Source organism: Thamnophis sirtalis, unplaced genomic scaffold, assembly GCF_051295495.1.
Source record: "Thamnophis sirtalis isolate CommonGarterSnake01/CBP01778 unplaced genomic scaffold, rThaSir2_p1.2 scaffold_15, whole genome shotgun sequence".
NCBI classification, from domain to species: Eukaryota; Metazoa; Chordata; class Lepidosauria; order Squamata; family Natricidae; genus Thamnophis; species Thamnophis sirtalis.
This window is the reverse complement of record NW_028261395.1, coordinates 1,775,153-1,794,888: the sequence shown is the minus strand read 5'-3', so window position 1 is coordinate 1,794,888 and position 19,736 is coordinate 1,775,153. Positions and strand designations below refer to the sequence as shown.

The 19,736-nt window shown below is 33.0% G+C and overlaps 1 protein-coding gene across 1 annotated transcript in view; it reads left to right on the top strand.

Moving 5' to 3' along the window:
• The window catches only part of LOC106539441 (protein CC2D2B), a 47,585-nt gene that overhangs the window by 1,361 nt on the left and 26,488 nt on the right, over window positions 1-19,736 (top strand). The window contains exons 3-20 of the mRNA XM_087702382.1: window positions 447-513; window positions 1,733-1,812; window positions 2,042-2,119; window positions 3,627-3,719; window positions 5,211-5,379; window positions 5,729-5,862; window positions 5,980-6,105; window positions 6,779-6,979; window positions 8,136-8,233; window positions 9,520-9,660; window positions 10,758-10,821; window positions 10,960-11,081; window positions 11,838-12,015; window positions 13,318-13,465; window positions 14,367-14,514; window positions 16,879-17,017; window positions 17,941-18,141; window positions 19,445-19,537. Coding sequence (XP_087558508.1) covers window positions 447-513; window positions 1,733-1,812; window positions 2,042-2,119; window positions 3,627-3,719; window positions 5,211-5,379; window positions 5,729-5,862; window positions 5,980-6,105; window positions 6,779-6,979; window positions 8,136-8,233; window positions 9,520-9,660; window positions 10,758-10,821; window positions 10,960-11,081; window positions 11,838-12,015; window positions 13,318-13,465; window positions 14,367-14,514; window positions 16,879-17,017; window positions 17,941-18,141; window positions 19,445-19,537 — 2,280 coding nt within the window. The remainder of the gene's footprint in view (window positions 1-446; window positions 514-1,732; window positions 1,813-2,041; window positions 2,120-3,626; window positions 3,720-5,210; window positions 5,380-5,728; window positions 5,863-5,979; window positions 6,106-6,778; window positions 6,980-8,135; window positions 8,234-9,519; window positions 9,661-10,757; window positions 10,822-10,959; window positions 11,082-11,837; window positions 12,016-13,317; window positions 13,466-14,366; window positions 14,515-16,878; window positions 17,018-17,940; window positions 18,142-19,444; window positions 19,538-19,736) is intronic.

Below are 19,736 nucleotides of genomic sequence, written 5' to 3'. Positions count from 1 at the left end.
ATGGAAAATAAAACTGCCAATACTATAATGCCTTTTTTTAAATACACAGTGTAAACCCACACAATGCACAATTTGGGTTGCTGAACTTTGATAACTGTATTATAAAAAAGAGGCAAAAAAGAGCAACCAAAATGTTCAAGCTGAGGAAAAGTTGTAATATGAGATACATAAATTAAAATAGACATGACAGAGATCTATAAAACAAGTAACCATAGTGTATAATGAAAATGGACAAAAATAATTGTTTTACATTGATACTTTTTGAATCTGATCAGCTTCTTATTGTGGGAAATAAGAAGATTTAAATGGAAACACCTGGAAAATAAAATGTTTTGCAAATATCTGTCTTGGAGGAAAGATGGGATATAAATTTATTAAATCAATCAATCAGCCATACGGGAATGTAGTTGTTATAGTTTATTAGCAATTTTTCTTATTCAATTTAGCAAACTGAGGATAACCTATATGATGAAAGAATACAAATTGAAGCACAAGAACAAACTCCACAGAAAGGTAATTCAATGTTTTATTTGAGTGGATATGAAATTTAGAAACATTTAGTGTGCCTTAAATTGAGTTTTATTATTTCACTTTATCCTTATTTAGCAGGATCTTTATTTCATTTTATGCTTTTATGCATACTTTTCACTATTAAAAAAAAATCCTGGGAAGATATCTTGTCTTGACTTCTCAATATAATACCTTATTAGAGAAAATCAGAATGAAAAAAGATGCACTGTGAAAAACAAGAACGTTCAAATATCACAGTACAGTGGTCCACCTCTCTGTTTCCTGTTCCTGTGTAAGAAATATATTCTGATTAGTTGTCAGGCTCCCATGGAGCCCTTCAGGGGCAACCCTCTAGGCCGTCGTTTGGTTGAGCATTGCTTCTTGCCAGATGCATGTGGTGAGTTTCTGTAGAAGGCAAATCCTATCTTTGTTATGTAGAGAAGACCAGTTCAGGGCCCCTAATGGCCCATTGAGAAAGTGGGGGCTATTAAGAGTGAGTCTGTTTCGTGCCTAAAGACATGTTTCTCTCCCTTTCTTATCCAGGTAAATATAATATTCTGCCTTTTCAACATTTCCCAGGATATTTCATTTTTTCTAGGAGAGCTGTGGGATTTAACTTCCTTCAATAATGCCAACACTAATGAAGTGTAATTGGAGCAGAATCAGTTATGGGCAATTATGGAAATTTGTATCCACCTCAAAGTATTACTTGTCCCAAAAACTGAATTGGGTTCTTATGTTATAGAGCTCAATTTGATTTGTAGATATGCTGGTTGATCCCTGAGTCCAATATTCCCTTTCCTCCCCACCAATATGGGTAAGTGTCAGAAATTACTATTTAAAAACCTTCCCCTATTTTTGGGTGCAAAACACAGCATCCTCTCTTTTCCAGCAGGCTGATCTCACAAACTCATGATCTCAAAATATTAGAAGTAGAATTCCGTGACGATTTTGAATCAGAGATAAGGCTATCAGAGACTCTCATGTCAGGTTGAAAGCTGAATCAGAGCACAATCCTATTAAATATGCATTCATTTGGAATTTTGCTAAATGTGTGTCTCTGTATGTGGTTCATATGCAGAACGCAACCATTTAGCAGCTTGAAAAACTAAAAAAATATAGTAACGTATTTTACTGTTGGATCTACAGTATATACTACAGGGACAGTGAAATAATTCTGGCACAAACTGCATTCTAAAAATGCATGTTTTCTTGATTCTAGATGTGGCTGAAGTAGAAGAACAAGATACATTAACTGAAGCATTACGGGACAGAGTAAAAGAAAAGCTGAAAACTGTCAAGGTGATAGTTTTAATTGGTTTGTAACTAAATGGAAAAAAAAATACAGAATATTGATTTAAGTTTCTATGAAAGGAATAAAAGATAATCTAATGTAAAATATTCACCTTCAACATCACTTGAAGTGTCCCAGAAAAAAAGTGGTTATGTGATGTGTAATTTGTATGTGATTTTAGTTGTTAATGTGTATGTTAAAAGTGATATACTAAATAGAGCATAATATTTATTTTAGGCTGCGCAGGAAAAAGATTTTTCTCACAAACAAAATTCTGCTGCAGGTTTTCAAAACAATCAAGAAATAAATGCTGAGGTAACAAAACTTTTGTGAAAAAGATTCCCGAGAGTAATGAACTATAGTTTGATTCAGTTTCAGGATATTAATAAAGAGAAAGGCACAATTTTGTAGAACTGTAGTTATGTGGTACTGCCTAACATAAATTAAAAAAAATGATTCCTTCTTAATTTTTAATATTTTACTTAATATTATTAAAAGTTAAAGTTGATGTTCTATATAAACTGTGCAAACATATCTGTAATCTTGTAAAAGGATTAGAAATAGAGCATACACAAGAGATTTGTTTATCTTTTTTCAGAGCTTTCAATGGCCAAAGAAAATAATAACAAAGTTGCAACTATGGGACATAAAGAAAAAATGAAAGCAAATGAATTGCACATATTTACCTGTACTTGAGTTTTAAGATTGCATCTTGGTTAGAAAATAGCTGCAGATCGTGTACTTCTTTATTCGATTGTTGGTGTGAAGAAAAAGAAAAGTTGCACATTGGAGGATTTTTTTTTTCCCCAGACAACAGGAAGCTTGAATCTAGGAGAACTTCTAATTGATCCTAATGGGTCTATTCCTTTTAACTTTAAAAAACATAATCTTTTCAATTGTTTTCCTTCCTTTTAAAATCTGATCTAGTTTTTGAAAAAATGTTTTCTAGCAAAATTCTATTCAGTTTTATGTTTCAATTTTTCATATTTATATTTATTTTAAAATTAGTGGTACAAGCATCAGGGAGGATCCAGAAAGCTTAATAAAATAAAAATGATCTATATCTGAAAGGTCAACAATAAAAAAACAGGAAACGCCCTTTGAAATTATGTCAGCAGAAAGCTAAATATGGATTTCAGTCTGTCAAATATAACAATGAAAGGTTAAATAGCAAAAAATTGATAGCAACAGAACTAACTTGCTGACATATCCCCATTCTTTTGTTTCAATAAGTACGAACATACCGTATCTAAATTTTAATTGCCAGACTTGAAACAATAAATAATATGAATCATTCCTAGAACTGATGATGCCATAGAAAATAGGTAATTAGTAACCACTGTATTTTCCATCAACCTTACCAACAAGCACGGAAATGAATACTGTGAAATAAATAGTTAGTTTCTATAGCTACATATGTCAGGAATATCAGAAAATGGGCACAATTATTTTTTTGAACAATTTTGTGTTGACCTGATCACTAATGGAATTTGCCAGAAAGTTAACATCAATTATTCTTAGTATTAAACTGGAATCCTTTTGTCATGAATTCTTAATGTTTCAAATGATAACTGAGTGGTTAATGAAATATTGTATGTATTAATTTAAAATGGATTTTTAGTTTTAAATAGTATTTTATGCAATTTAAATAATAATTTCCTTTTTTTGAATCAGTGTGAATGTAGCAGTCTATACATACTTAGATATCTTCTCAGATTATAAATACAGATTATTATTTTTTTGCCATGTGATAAAAGGTTGCTCTATGACTGGTCCAATCTATCAACAGTTGTTCAGATATCTGTTCTATTATCACTCTTAGAATGAAGTACCCTTAGATGTGGGTTTTGAATTTTTTACATCAACTTTTGAAGAGCACTCCAATATGAAAGAACCTGATACAAATGTTGGACAGGTATTATTATTCTTTACATATGAATTGTCCTTTTCTTTTATTTGAGTGGCTTGTAGTTCTTTCTAATAAATAGGTTAGATATAGTGCTGTATACTTCATTACTGTTTTTAATGAAATAAACAATATTCAAATGTTATTTTAATGTCTCAGAATGTATACACACATCAAGTAAATATTATTTTATTATTTTTTTCTTTTTGCTCATATGGTAAGTCTTCAATAGTTTCTTGGAAATCTTTCACTATAATCATGGAAGTAATATGTACTTATATGTAATTACATTATATTATGTTTTTAATGTATAAAAACAGTGCATTTGCAACTGGATTAGAAGTAATATGATTTTTTTTAATATCCTGCCTTTTTTCAGTCTTTTTAAAAATTGCTGCATTGTTTTTTTTTCAAAATAATTTTTAAAAATGGAAGAAGCAACAACCATTGGTTTTAATTGTTCAGTGCAGAAAGTTTGTATCATTTTCATCCTCTTACTGGCTCCAAATGAGAACTAATAAATTACATTGAACTATGAGTATTCTTTTTTAGATAGGATCTAAATAGCCCCTTGCAGAAGTGGGAAGCTGTTGTAAAAGAAGAATGCTATATACTACTAGAAGTGTGTTTCTGTGTCAAATACCTGGACCACTTCTGATTGCAAATAATCAACTTCTAGAAGTTCATAAAGGAATTCCACATTGTACACATTAGCCTGTTCAAAGCAAAAAATAGAATGTTCCAGAGCCAGATTGTTTCAGTCCAAAACTTTTTTATATCCTTAGTGTGCTCCCTGTTCAATGTATATTGGATTGCATCATTAGTTTAATAAGTTATTGAATTGTTAAAGAAGTTATTTTAAATGAGTTAGAAAATTATAAGTATTGAAGAATTACATTTAAAAAACAGAAATATGAACACTGAGGAATTGTTTATTTCTGTAGGTCATTGATGCATATTTGATGAAATTTGTCAAGTTAAATGATATAATAAAATTCAACAGAAATGATCAAATAATTATCTTAAATTATTTCAAATAGGACAATTTTTTGTTAATACTATTGACAAATCAAAAACCAAATTATCAAATTTGTATATTTAAAATATTTATATTTATAGCCTTTCTACTACCCATCTTTTGAGGGTAACAATGTGTCTCTTTTGACACCTTTTTGTGTTTCTAATAAAGATATCCCTCTATTTACTGTCTACATAAGTAGAATCTACTATTGTGCCACTGGAATTCTGTTTGTTTTCAACATCTACTCCAAATGATTAAAAAAATTTCCAGCCAAACTTTGAAGATACATGGAAATTGAAAACAGTAGATATCATTGCTTTTCATTCAGACTGGATTTCATTTATGAACATATTGATTATTTTCTAGGTATTACCTTTATCACTTCAAAGAATTAAGTTGAAATATGTTTCATTTTAGTTTGTATTCAATTATTCCCGAATGTATTATTTAACATTGTTTTTCTTCATGATGAACAATAGAAATCAACAGATGGCTGCCTTCAAAACTTAAATGAGCAAACTCCACTGCTTGTCCATGAGAAAGAAATGTTGACAGAATTACTTGAAGTAAAATCTCCTGCCTGTAATTTCAATAAAGTAGACAAGGAAAAGGGGTGGAACCAACTCTTTATTCCAAGCACATCACCAGGTGATGTAACTTTCCAAAGATAGTATAACTTTGATACTGATTTTATAGAACTGTTATCATGTGCAAAATTTAATGTAGTTTGCATTTTCACTAAACCTATCTATACTGATGTACAATTCACCATAAAACTGTTTGTAAATGCTAGGGAAGATTTCTATGCTGCAAAAAACGGCATAATGGCACTATGTCAAAGAGGTGCTCCCCCTCCATAATAAAACTATATACTCTGCTTGTGTAAAATGTCTTCATGTATACCTCTTTTCTCAGTATGTAACTAGTAAAAGGAAGAAAATGAGCATTGCAATCTCTAAGTATACATCATTCTTGAAGTCATCTTAATTATTCTCAGTTACACATAGCTGTAAGCTACCAATCAATATGTCACCACGACTCCTAGAAGAGGAAGGATTTTACATTCCAAGAAAGCCTTATATTCCTAGGAATATGTACCACAAAATGGAGAATCGCCTTCAGCGAGAAGGGGTAAAATGATTTTGCGTTTTTTTTAAAGAACTACTTTCTAAACAATTTGTTTGTTAAAAAAATTATGTTTGTTAGTTTGCTTGATTTTCTTTATGCTTTTGAATCATCCTTATCAAGGCAAAAGGCTGGTTTGAAGAAAGTGGGGAAATAATATCATTACCTTCTCCGGTCAAGCAATCAAGCCATGGCGTAGTGTCTTTCCCTGTTAAGACTGTCACAGAATTAAAGACAATATACAAAAAGGTTTGTTTTTATTCTTTCACACTACTTCACAAAGGGATATATTTCATTGGATAGCATTCAGTTTGTATTGCTAGAAGTGTTACATACATTCAGGAACACTGACAGTATTTTTTCCCCTCACGGTAATTAAATAACAATTTGTGGAGGGGGTGTTACTCATGCAAGGGCTGTACTAGCATTTGGAATTACATAAGATAGGTGCAGATGCTATGATATAATTTGCTTTGAAGGATACATGAACGAGCATGCGGCAAACATCTCAGAGATCTCTGCTCATTTTGAATTAGTTTTTAAAGCCTAGCTGCCTATTCAGGCCTTTCAGCTTTGGTTTTTGTATCAAATCTTTTAGGGGATACAAATGTACCCAATCACATCCATGGCTTTGTCACACATTGCTGTTTATTCGTACAAAAAACCCTAGTATTTGACCCAATCTCATATCTAATAGTTAAGTCTGAAATATTTCATAAAATTGAAATGGTGTCAGAAAAACATAATTTTCTATGTTGATTCATAAAAAGTTTTATCTATCAGGCCAAACAGGTTTTTCTCACTTTGGATTCATTTACAGAGCCTGCTCTAAAAATGTGCATACATAGAAGTACTGTCTGTATTGTTGTTCAAAATTTATTTCTTTAAAAGAAAATTTTGTGTTTTTTACCCCACAAAATAGGCAACGCAACCAGAGTTGGAAAATTGTACCAAGTTTGATGACTGTAAAATGTATCAACTAGATCTTAACATATCAAGTATTGTCTTCAGTCATCATCCTCTTTTTAACTATGAGCAAGTGTTGGCTGTTAAATTGATTGATATTTATGAATGTTTTCAGAAAAGACAAGAGCAAAATGTTACTAACTTGCTTTCTGAAAAAGTAAGAGAATACTTTAGTTATATTTTAGTTATAATGTTGTTTGAAAGGATGTTGTTTAAATGACCAGATTGTCTCAATTTGAAAACTAGAAATATCCCTAACTTCAATATATATTGTCATAATATCCGTACATATTGATTTTGAAACTTTGACTTGATTAGAGCTCTATTTCTATATTGCTTACAATATTCCAACATAGATGAGACAATAAATTTATTATTAACATGTCAAATTAACATTCAAAAGAGTCTAAAATATATTTCCTAGAAATATATGGTGAATTGTTGTTTCCCCCCCACTCCCTGCCAGCCTTTGAACTGTTTTTGTTTAAACATAAATTGAATTGAATGCATGAATTGCATTCATGCTACATATTTATTTAGGGCACTTGGGAACCAGCCCACATTTACAGCCTTTTGTAACATTCTGCAGTCACAATGTTTCACTGGAAACATTTACTTCTGGTTTCTGGCAAAGCACCCCATAGCGAACAATGGATTCACTTAACAACTGCAACATTCATTTAACAACCACTGCATTTGATTTATGACTGCCACATTCACTTAACAACTGCCACAAAAAAGCTAAAATCAGGTGAAATCATGTAGTGATTTGCTTTATGTCTGTTACAGCTTACAACTGAAATTGGATGCTCAATTACAATTGTAAGTCAAGGATTACCTGTAATAGGACATATAAAACTGTAGTCAATTTATGATAATGGAAATATTTACATCTCTTTTAAAACATTGTGATGAAAAATTCCATTTACCATATAGAGAGCTATTTATGGCCATAATTTGTTTGGTTTCCTAAAATTAAATCTCCAGAACATAAAAAAAGATTCTAGAGAGACCAATTATCCTCTACTGCAAAGTTCTTTTAATAATAATATCCGGCTGAATGAAGCCAAATTACTTAGTTCTTTTACACTGAAGTTTGAGGATTATTCATTTTTTGTGAAACAAATATTTCTGCTGGAATTATGCAGAATGTCTATGACTATTCTTTTTATTTTCTGTTATTACATCATGACTGCAAAATGTAGACATTTTCCACTATAAATATACGCATCGGTTTTACAGACTGCTTTTTCTACTTGTTAATGCTAATTCACTAATAACAATTAACTAATTATAAATTATTTTTGTTATAGCTAAAAGCCTTAATAAGTGCAACAAAACTAGCAGAAACAAATTTAAAAACAGGCCGGTTGAGTACAAATACTATAAAGGATTACAAATCACAAATCAGGTATGTTGTTATCCTGGAATATTTCAAACATGCTGCAGATACGTTATTTTGTTATTATTGTTGTTATTAATGGTATTATTTATTTTATTTGCTTTATTGTTATTTCTACAGTCCCTGAAATTTATATACTATTAAAAACTCTTATGTCTGTAATCTTTAATAGGCAAAACAATAGGGTAAAACATTTTCAACGAAGGCACCTCGAATGGGCTAAAATTCACAGCCTATGACTCTTGTGGAATCGGGAAGTTTACATATTTTATAAAACTTTTTATGACATAAAAATCAACATAAAGCATTTTTCCCATATCAGAAGCACCAAAACACTTATCTGGTGAAAGGATCAACCAGTGACATCCCGACTGCCTGGGGGGACAGCCAGTTGGGGGCTCCTTTCATGTCCACATTAAGTTCCCCTCCAAGACCTCCAAGGTCCCTTCCAACTCTGTTATTCTATTTTTCTATTCTATTTTTTTTCTATCCAAAGGGGACTTTTGAGGTGCTGATCCTTTTGCCCTCATTCCATTGCCATCACTTTCAGTCCACCGTTATTTTCCTGGAAGTCTCACTAGTTATTCTATTCCATTCTAATATTAATTTTAATATTAAATAAACCTCATGATCTCTATTCGAATGTTGAAAATGTTAAGTGTGATGGAAATTCAAGATCTTCATTAAACAATAGTGATTTTTTAAAAATGTCTCAGGTAATCTTTTATTTTTTGTGGTGTATCTCTGTTTTCACAAGAAGACACTTATACAGGTAGTCCTCGACTTACAACAGTTATTTAGTGACTATTCAAAGTTACAACGGCACTGAAAAAAGTGACTTAGGACCATTTTTCACAGTTACAAGCTTTCCAGCATTCCCAGGATCATATGTTCAAAATTCAGAAGCGTGGCAACTGATTCATATTTGTGATCATTGCGGGGTCCCGGGACCACGACCTTTTGCAACTTTCTGACAAGCAAATTCAATGGGGAAGCCAGATTCACTTAACAAGCAGGTTACTAACATCAACTGCAGTGATTCACTTAACAACTATGGCAACAAATGTCGTAAAATGGGGCAAAACTCACTTAACAAATTCTTACTTAACAACATAAATTTTGGACTCAATTGTGATCATAAGCTGAGGGCCACCTGTTCTTTGCATAAGTATATAAGAAAAGGTTTTCGGTGTATGTGCATTCCCAACAGGAGAAATTAATGTTTAGCTTTTATTGTGCCTTTAAAAAGTAGAATTCCCACTGTAATTTTCTTCCCTATGTTCATTCTAAAAAAGAAATACTAAAATATTATATGACAAGGAACAACAGCGCGATTATTCTTTAATACAAAATATGCTGAAAGGGTGGAAACAGATGAAGGCTTTACGCAGACAGCAAAGCTTTACCAGTACAACTGTAAAGATTCAATTTCAAAGGTAGATGTATAAGGCAATCATAATGCGATTAGAATTTGTGTATTAATTCTCTATAAAAAGTAATATCATGGCAATCTTGGAAAAATATGTATCTTTAACTTTAACAAAGAAGAAGCCTAGAAGACATAAAATCTGCATTTGGCCTGATACGAAGAGAAATTTCTGGAAAGCTCAATAGAAACGGAATATAAATGGCTGCTAATTTTTATTCCTATAATATTTGAATATTGAAAGTGTTTCTGAATATTATGGTTTAATCTAAATTTATGGCTTATTTACTAATTAAATTTTATAAGCCATAATTAATGTTAATTGTAGTATGTTGTTTTAGATCCACTTTTAACCAAATATTCTTGTTTTAAGTGCCCTTCCCAGATACACAGTAGAAAGATTGAGAGAACTGATAGAGCCAAAGTGGTGCTATTTAAGATGATGGACAAGGATTAGGGAGAGTCCAACTAACTGTCCAACTAATTGGGTTGCTTTGGGCTACTCGAACTCACAGGGGAGGTAAAAGGTCAAGTAAAATTCTAAAAATTAAAACTACCACTAAATGATAAATACTTAATTTTTGCATTAAATTATACTTATGAACAGGACACAGAGAGTTGAATTTGGGGGTTCTGAAACATTACTGGGAAATGCAATTGTTTATTGCTAGAATATGATATGGCACACAGAATCGGTGGATAGGCTGTATGCTATCACCAAATGCCATAACCTTGTGGCCTTAAAATCATTAATAGGCTGGGGTGACTGCAGCAATATGTTAATCATACACTGCTGCTTCCGAGACTATAATTTAGTGCTGGTATAATAATAATTAATGAAGCTTATATTTCACCTTGGACTATGTTCGGCGTGTCTTTCTCTTAATAGCTGGCATTTTTCAATGCAAAATCATCAGTAGAAACTGCAGTTTTTTACAATGGGTATCAAGGACAGTGAAAAGACTATCCCCACTTTTCCATTGTTAATTGTATTCTCCTTCCTACTAAAAATGAGGGGAAGAAAGTAATGTATAACTTGGACATTTTTGTTAACTCTGTACTCCTGAATGTCTATTGTTTATTTTTCATATATTTTTCATATTCAAGGCAAATGCATAATTCTGAATTGGATGAATATCTAGCCAAAATATCAGAAGATGATGAAAAAGAGGTAAAAAAAAGGAAAAATAAAATGTTGTGAAATCAGTAAACCTGTGTAGAAATTTTTATAAAATGCATTTTAAAAAATGCAGATATTATCTTTTGAGAGAGTATTGATTATAATCAAAATATTAATATTGAATTCTAGGATTCTTTGGATTCTGTTTGTACCTCTCAATCTTTAACAGACCTTAGAGAAGGAAAGAAAACATTTTTCGTCCCTCATATGACCTTTATATCGGAAATAACACCAGCAAAATTATGTCCACTGTGAGTTCCACATTTTTCCCCACTTTGTTTCACTTTTTGTAAATTATATTTTTATTTAATTTTTAAAAAAATATACATCCATATTGTGTATGTACAGAGTAACAGTATTGGTAATCTCTATCACATTTATCATATTTAAGTAATCCTCATTCTATTGTTTAAACATACATAAACAAAAAATGCCTAACTTCTCATTTATCTCTACATCTATTTCTTGTTCAATCTAAATATTTATCTATTGCATATAGGCAACATTGATTCTGAGTATCATTCATATTTGTTTCACTTTTCAATGGCTAATTTTTTTTTTTTAAATGCAGATATATCCTTTGGTATCTTTAAATTTTCCTCCCTGTACCCCACCTTACATTGCAATCTTCTGTAGAATAGGTCTTTCTATCGCCTTCTCGTAGAACTCAGAGCGGTCCAACTGAACTGAAGTTCGTTCAAGCTCTCCAGAAGAATACTGTGGTTAATAGTTCAGCTAGGCCTTGGCTTATGTCCATTTCTTCAGTGACTGTTCAAAGTGACAACAACATTGAAAAACATGGATATAGCAATAGCAATTAGATTTATAAACCACTTCACAGTCATTCTCATTAGCAACATAAATTTTGGGCTCAATTGTGGTCCTAAGTAAAGGACTACCTATAAATGCATTCTTCATTTTTTTTTTCCTGCAAAAAATTATGTGTAGTTTCTTTTGTGTGACAGTATGGTTAAATAAAATATTAACTTTAATTTGTTCATTTTTAGTGAAGAACAGAACAGAAGAGAAAAGGTCAAAATGGAGAAATATTTTATTAAAATATATTACAATAATAAATTGGTCTCTTGCACTCCAGAGTTTTCTCTTTGTGATGATTTTAAAGTTATATTCCAACAACATTTTATAATTCAGATTTTAAACTGGTCTGAATCCCTTCAGCTAGAGGTATCTATGCAGATGTGAATGTTGCATCTGAAATCTAATAATCTTCTCTTTACAAAACCTTCATCTAATTGAACGTTGTTCTGTTCCTATTATTTCGAGGGGAATTTTTATATTTAACTATTTTATCTCAGGATAAGCATGTAGTTGACATGCTTGTTGAATGAACTTACTATGTCCTCCATAATGTTTGAAATACTGTAGGTGGTCCTCAACTTACAACAGTTTGCTTAGTGGCTGTTCAAAGTTACAATGGCACAGAAAAAAATTACTTATGACAATTTTTCACACTTATGACCGTTGCAGCATCCTCATGGTCACATGATTTACATTTGGATGCTTGACAACTGATTCACATTTATGACTGTTGCAGTGTCCTGGAGTCATCTTTTGATAAGCAAAATCATTGGGGAAACCAGATTCACTTAACATCCATGTTACTAATTTAACAACTGCAGTGATTCACTTAACAAGCAAGAAAAGTCATAAAATGGGGCACTTAACAAATTTCTCACTTAACAGTATAAATGTTGGGTTCAATTGTGGTCATAAGTTGAGGACTGCCTATAATGTGCTGCGATCAGTAATTTATATATTCCAGGAGATTACACCGGTTCTTTTGCAAATGTGCATTGTAGATTGACATTACAATATTTGTGGTCTCGTTGTATGGTATCCACCAATTTACAAAATTAAATATAACACCCCCACAAAAGGGAAGAATTTCATGATGTAGCTATGTCCTGTGCATTTTTTGTTAAGACTTGATTTCAAAACATTGATTTTGTTTACATTTTAATTTTTTTGATATTTATAACAACATTGTGCCTTCACTATAGTGTAAGATTGTGCAATCCTGAAAAACTGACTGGCCCCTAGATATTATTTATTTATTATTAATTGCATTCTATTTTGGGTTTTTTCTCTGTTCTATTTTTTTTAGAACTGAAGTCAATATACATGGCAATCTTGTCTAATTTTATTCTTCACAACAACAACCACTCCATGACAAAGGTTGTAATGAGGGAGAACAAATGACCCAAAGCTATTCAGCAGTGGGAAGATGGGTACCTTGATCTTTCCAAAAACTCACTCATTATACTGAATTAGTTCTGCTTATGTAGAAGCAACCCATGGGGAAAAATCCTTTTAGATCTAGATACATATATTTATAATATTAACCTTGCATTTCTATCTATATAAAATATTTTTATTGTGGCTTTTTCTTCCTTATACTTTGGTTAATTAATATCAATTCTTATTTGACACAGATGGTTTTATATTATATAATTTATTATTTTGTAGATTATGGAGTCAAATAAAAACATGTTGCTGGCCAAAGTCTACTTACCTCTTCCTAATAACTCTATTTTGAAAAGCAAGGATGTTTTGGATGAAGTAGAGTTTAGCTGTGAACAACAAGTTAAACCTTCAGATGGAGCAGTGGGAAGCAGTAAGTTACTTACAGCAATACTTCTTCAAATTACTTACTCTGTTTCACTGTGTGTTTTTACGAGGCAGGTTTTCAGTTTCACTGTGGTTTTTCTCTCTCCAAATTTTAAATACAAAACGAAAGAAGTATTTGGTGTTAAACTTAGAGGCAGAGAAGGATTAAGTGTAATTTTGAAAAAGATGCCTCTGAGGTTTCCCTTTTCTTTCTTTTACTGGTAAAAATAACTTGTTCATTCACAGCGACTCTGGGCTTCTTACAATGCTTTGCACTGTTTCCTAGAATGACCATTTCATGCAATGGAGAACTGTAAAGAAGAAGGAGTTTCCTTGAAAGGCTGGGATTGCTGGACACATACTAAGGCTGGAGACAAGCATAATATATTTGGGTTCAGATACATTTTTTAAAAAAACGCTTGTAACTCTTTCCAAATGTAGCACATTTTTTCTAAATTATTTAAAATTATTTTCAAAGCCCTTCTTTTGAAATGATTCGGGGTTTTGTATTACCATTATTTTTAGTAATATATCTCAATTATTTGTGCCAGGAAGAAACCTTAGTAAATTAGTGGCCCTCATGTTTTCATTGCTACCTGAAGTATATTTCAAAATACACATGGGAACAGACTATAAGGCTATGATTGGTGAGATGAAAGGTCTTTGTTTTTCTAAACAATTTAAAAGCAGATGCTCATATACCCATTTTTATCAGCCAGATCCATTTTATTGTGACTAATTTGACCCTAATTTTAAGTGCCAAAGATTTGTCATTAGCAAGTGAACAGTCTATTGGTTAGTTTCAGAAGTTAGCATCTAAAACTTACATCAATGAATATGTGGCATTTAAAGTGAAATAAAAGTCTGGTGTTTCAATGATGTTTGTTTTGGTTATGTTTATACTGTAGATGTTTCTTTTTTCTTTGGTGAAAATCAAACAGAAGAATTATGTATTATGACATCAGGAAAATTAATATATTCTTTATCTTGGGCAGTTAATGATAAGGAAATTCATTTGGCTCCTACTATTCAACATGCATTTATTTCCTCCAACAGGTGATGATATTTATGTATTACTTTCACTGTTTGCTTTTGTAAAAAAATATCTATACAATCTATTTTTCCCTGCAATGCACAAACTACCATGCCATGCATCTCTTTTCCTTGTCTTGCAAGGAATCTATGAGTTCTAAGTCTTCCTAGAAATAGATTGTGTATTTCATAAATTGAGGAAATACCTATTTTTGCTTTTGCCTCAGTAATCATGTGAATTATAATCTTGAAACTACGCTGATAGAATGATGCTAATCTAATTGCATATATCTGTGTTACCTCTGCACTCCAGTTTGAAGTAGTTAAAAATTGCAGGCTTTGGCTTAGCACAGCCTATTTCTACAAGTTTCCATGGGCCATTGCAATCATTGTGAATGTGCATGGTTTGACAAGCACTTGAATCGCAATCATGTGACTTCAAGAACTAGTTGTAAGCAATGTTCCCTCTAAGCTGTGTGGCTGCGCGGCCGCGTACGTAACAAGAAAATGCCGCACAGCAGTTTCCAACTTCCGCGCAGTGTTTTTTAATGTCTTAAAATATGACTTAAAATATTCCCCCTCCCTCCCCCTCCTCTCTCTGCACCAAATTCTCTCCTCCAGCGGGTGAAGTCAAGGAAGACTCTGCCAGGAGAACGATGATGCTGCAGAAGGGAGAATTCCCATTGGTCCTCTGGGGCTTAGTCAGTTCCTGGGAAAACGCAATTTGCTAGTTGTGGCCTGCATTTCTCTGCACATCCCGCGTTTCTCAGGCATTGTGTCATCTGAAGGCACGTTCTGGGCTCAGCAGCCCTTCTGCGATCCCTTCGCTTTGCGGAGAGAGGGAAGCAGCGTGGAGTTGGACTGCCTGATCCAAAGGGGTCCACGGGATCTTGAGACTTGATTTTTGAGCAGTACCAATCCATTCCACTCTTTCCTTTCCCTTTCTGTCCTTCTTCTACCTTCCTTTCCTTTTCCTTTCCTTTTTCCTTTCCTTTCTCTTTCCCTTTCCTTTCTCTTTTCCTTTCCTTTCCTTATTTCCTTTTCCCTTTTTTTCTTTTCCCTTCCCTTCCCTCCCTTCTTCATCCTTTCCTTTTCTTCTTTCCCATTTCCTTTCCCTCCCCCTCCCTTCCCTTCCTTCCTTCCTGAGGGTCTGAGGGAGAGGGAGGGGACCCTTTTCCTCCTTGCCCCCCTCCCCAACATCTGCTCTGATGGCAATTATGGCTAAAAAAATCCAGGTGCTCAGGCATGAAAATGTGCTGCTCAAACACTATACTTTTCCGCACACACTGAAAAAAAATTAGAGGGAACATTGGTTGTAAGTCTCTATTTTCAGTGCCATTGTAAATTCAAAGCATCACTGAATGAGTGGTTGGAAAGTGAGGACTTAATGCACTTCAGATTTTGCTCGAAAAGTGAGAAAATGTTAGCATTAAGTTTCTGTATTGCATAGATACTGGTCATAAATGACATGTGTTACTAATCTTGTGATGGCGTAACTTGTCTCCAGATAATTAACTAGAAATTTATCATGGATGGCTAATTGTAAGCATGTCATATGTTAATTTGCTCTATACTTAATAGCCATCATTGGAGGGCCAGTGGTCCTTGGGCCTTAAACTGGGCCTGACATGAAATTTTCCCATTTTGGATCTATACCAGAGTCTAGATCAGAGCTTCTCTGATAGCAATAGCAATAGCAGTTAGACTTATATACCACTTCATAGAGCTTTCAGCCCTCTCTAAGCGGTTTACAGAGTCAGCACATCGCCCCCACAATCCGGGTCCTCATTTCACCCACCTCGGAAGGATGGAAGGCTGAGTCAACCCTGAGACGGTGAGATTAGAACCGCTGAACTGCAGGTAACAGTCAGCTGAAGTGGCCTGCAGTACTGCACCCTAACCACTGCGCCACCTCAGCTCAGTGAATGAGAACAGACCAATATTCCTAATGCAATGTACATGTTCAGCTTATCGTCCTAGCTATTATTGCTACAAAGTTTTCCTAAACTAACCATAAATTTAGATCTTGCCCAAAATTAAGAGGAACATACATACTTTTATTCTCAGAAATGGTTACTTTCTTACATTCTTTTAGATGCAGCACAATTTTGCTCCCAGTAGCCTACATTTCAGGTATATAACCCTACTGACTTCTTTTAAGGGTCTTTTCCACACTCTTATAATTTACAGCCTGTTTCTACACCCTTAAATTAGTAGCTCTGAGTGTATGATTTAAAGTGCTGGAATACATCTTGAGGTTCATATGCGTTGACTATTTTAAACTGTTAAAATAAGTCTATATTCTTTCAGGTTTCTTTTTTCCTATTGTGGCATCATAATGAGACTGTTATTTCACATTAAGGTTTTTTTCGTTTGTTTTTGTTTTAGTGTACCAAGGAACATCAGTTCAGGAAAAGGGACAGGAATTTGGTGGCATTCTGATATCCAAAAATTAATTGACTGGGCAAAAGATATAAATATTGACCCAAATGATCCTTACTACTCAGATTTGTTTGAGTTAATTATGGTAATGATGGAATTTCTGTAATGAAGTTCTGAGTTCTCTGAAAGAAACTGTAATAAATGTTAAACAATATAATTTTTTTATTCTAAATAATAAATTTAAAGACTTAGAAACACTGATCAAGAAACTAAAATAGGATGTTGTAATAATTTTTGATAAGTAAAAAGTGTGTATATGTTGTTCCTTTTTAACCCTACATGATCATATCGCTTATTTATTAATTTTACAAGAACCAAGTTTAGAACCGTCTTTTATCCTTTTATCCAACTTGTTTCATTGTAGCTTTGATTCCTCTTTAACAAACATGAGAGTACAAGTACAGTTTACAGTGTGAGCAGATGCAAAAGGAGAGTTTTTCTTTCTCTCATAATACAGGACATTTTAGTTAACAATTGAAATTGAATGGCAATAGACACAGGACTGGTGTGGAAACATTTGTACATATAATGTGACTTATGGAATTGATACTCAAAATGCTTGTAGTTATTAGTTCATTGATTAGGTGACTATAAAATTAATTAAACGGAAGGATAAATACGTATTTGAATTATAGATATCTATTCACTATAATAGTTACAGTACATGGTTCTTTAAATAGAAACATTATAATCTTAAAATGTAACAGATGTTGGATGCTCTGTTTAGATGCTGACTAAACAAAAGTTTTCATAGCATTTAGTAATAGTTCTACTGTTTCTATACATACATATACATACATAAAGAAAAAAGTCAATTATTTTCTGAATAAGTTTGTTTTTCCAAAACATTTAGCTCTCCTTATGCTTCTTTAGTGGCAAAATCTTTGCAGATTTCATTATATTTTCTCCTCTTCAGCATGTGAACAATGTTCATAGCAGTAAAGTTTTTGTATTTATTGGTTGTATTTATCAAAATTATCCCAACTTATATTTATTATTTTCTAACAGTATGCGCAATCTCAGGAGAAAAGTGATTCAAAACACTTTCGCCTTAAGCTACTGCAAGAATTTAACCTTGCTATTGAAGAACATATTGAAAATTGCAAACGTTTCCGGCTGTTACAGCTTAGGAATTTAGGACAGTTGGGCTTCTACTGTTTTCAGCAAATTCCTCTCTTTGACAAAGAAATCCCAGACACAATTTTTCAGGTATTTTACTTTAAGAACAAATATTGAAGTTTAATTTTACACTGTGCATTCACACCATGTTCTACTTTCACCTCTTCCAATGCCTATGCCAGTCGATGTTGGCCTGGTTCCCAGTGATGGCTAAAGCAGTGAGCCCACACCTAAGCTTCTTTGGAGGGTTTCTGATAATGGCTTTGTACAGATGCAATAACACATCAACTGAGCATTTAAAAGAATCACAGTGATAAGTAAGCAACTAGATTGGGGTGTTGGGGGAGAAAACAGAAGAAGGTAATGGAAAGCAACTCCATTTAATGCGGCGTTGTTGCCACACTGGTGGGCTGCTCATGTGTCCTTGCCTAATCAAAAGGAAAACACCAGACAAAATTCCTTGGGATGAGCAAAAGCTTCGAATGATCATTGAAGGGCTCTTTTATTAGAAAAAATTAGTTACAGCGTCATCAAAAAGGAGCGTATCAAAAGGCATATATAATCACACATGGTACAAGTAAACTAATGAAAAGTTCACAGCATTCTACAAATAAACCAATAGAAAATCACATCATGGCAAAGGGTGGGCAAAGGGGGAACAGAAAGTTACAAGCTGCATGGCATTGGGAGGGGGAGAGGGGGAATAGAAAGTTACAGCACAGCATAGGGGGGAGAAAGGGCAGGTGTGGGAGTAACTGGCTCACATAGTTACATGAGGCTGCATAGTGAGTTATGACCGTTAGGCCAGAAAGATGTTTCTGGTGCGATGTTTTTGCATCCCTGTGTATGTGTGTTTCAGACAGCAGAAACTGCCCTGCACACAAACACCCGGAATGTATTCCAACAATTTAATGGCAACACAATTTAATGGCAACAAAATTCTATGAAGTGACTCTGTAATCGATAGACCTAAGGCTTAGCTTTTTACAAATTCAGTTTTTCTCATGGATCAACAGAGGTTCCTTTTGCTTGTTTTTTTTCCCTACACCTTGCATGCATTAGTTACACTATTTATTCATTCTATATTCAGTCCTCCCATTAAAAAGTGTGATAAGAGTTATATGATTAACTAGTGGAACATTTTCTAATACTTAAATTATATACCAGCATAAATTGAGGTACTAAAATATTAGATTTCTATAGTAGATATCACTGTATGAAATGAATAGAAAGTACTACTCTAAATGCTAAATAATTGTTACTTAAGACCACAACAATCTATATCTTTCAAGAAGGTAGAATATAAATATAGTGACCTAGATGCTGTATTTTACTTGGCTGAACAGCCTAGTGTTCCTTTTAATTAATAAAAACAATCCATTTCTTCTTTCAGGAACATGGAGGCCAATTGGAAAAGGACATGTTTATGACAGATATGGATCCTATTTCTGCACAAAGAAATAGTTCTGCCAACTTTGTTAGGATGGTATGACAGTTTTTAATAGATTAGAAAATGAATGGTTGGAAACTACTGCATTGAAAATAAAAATAATGTAGTATTCCATTTCTATCAAACCTAAGGACAGTTGTCTTAAAATAAGTTAACCTTTATTGTCACTTTTTTCTTGAACATACTGGCACACATTAAAAAATTAAATTCTAATTCTATAACCATACACATACAT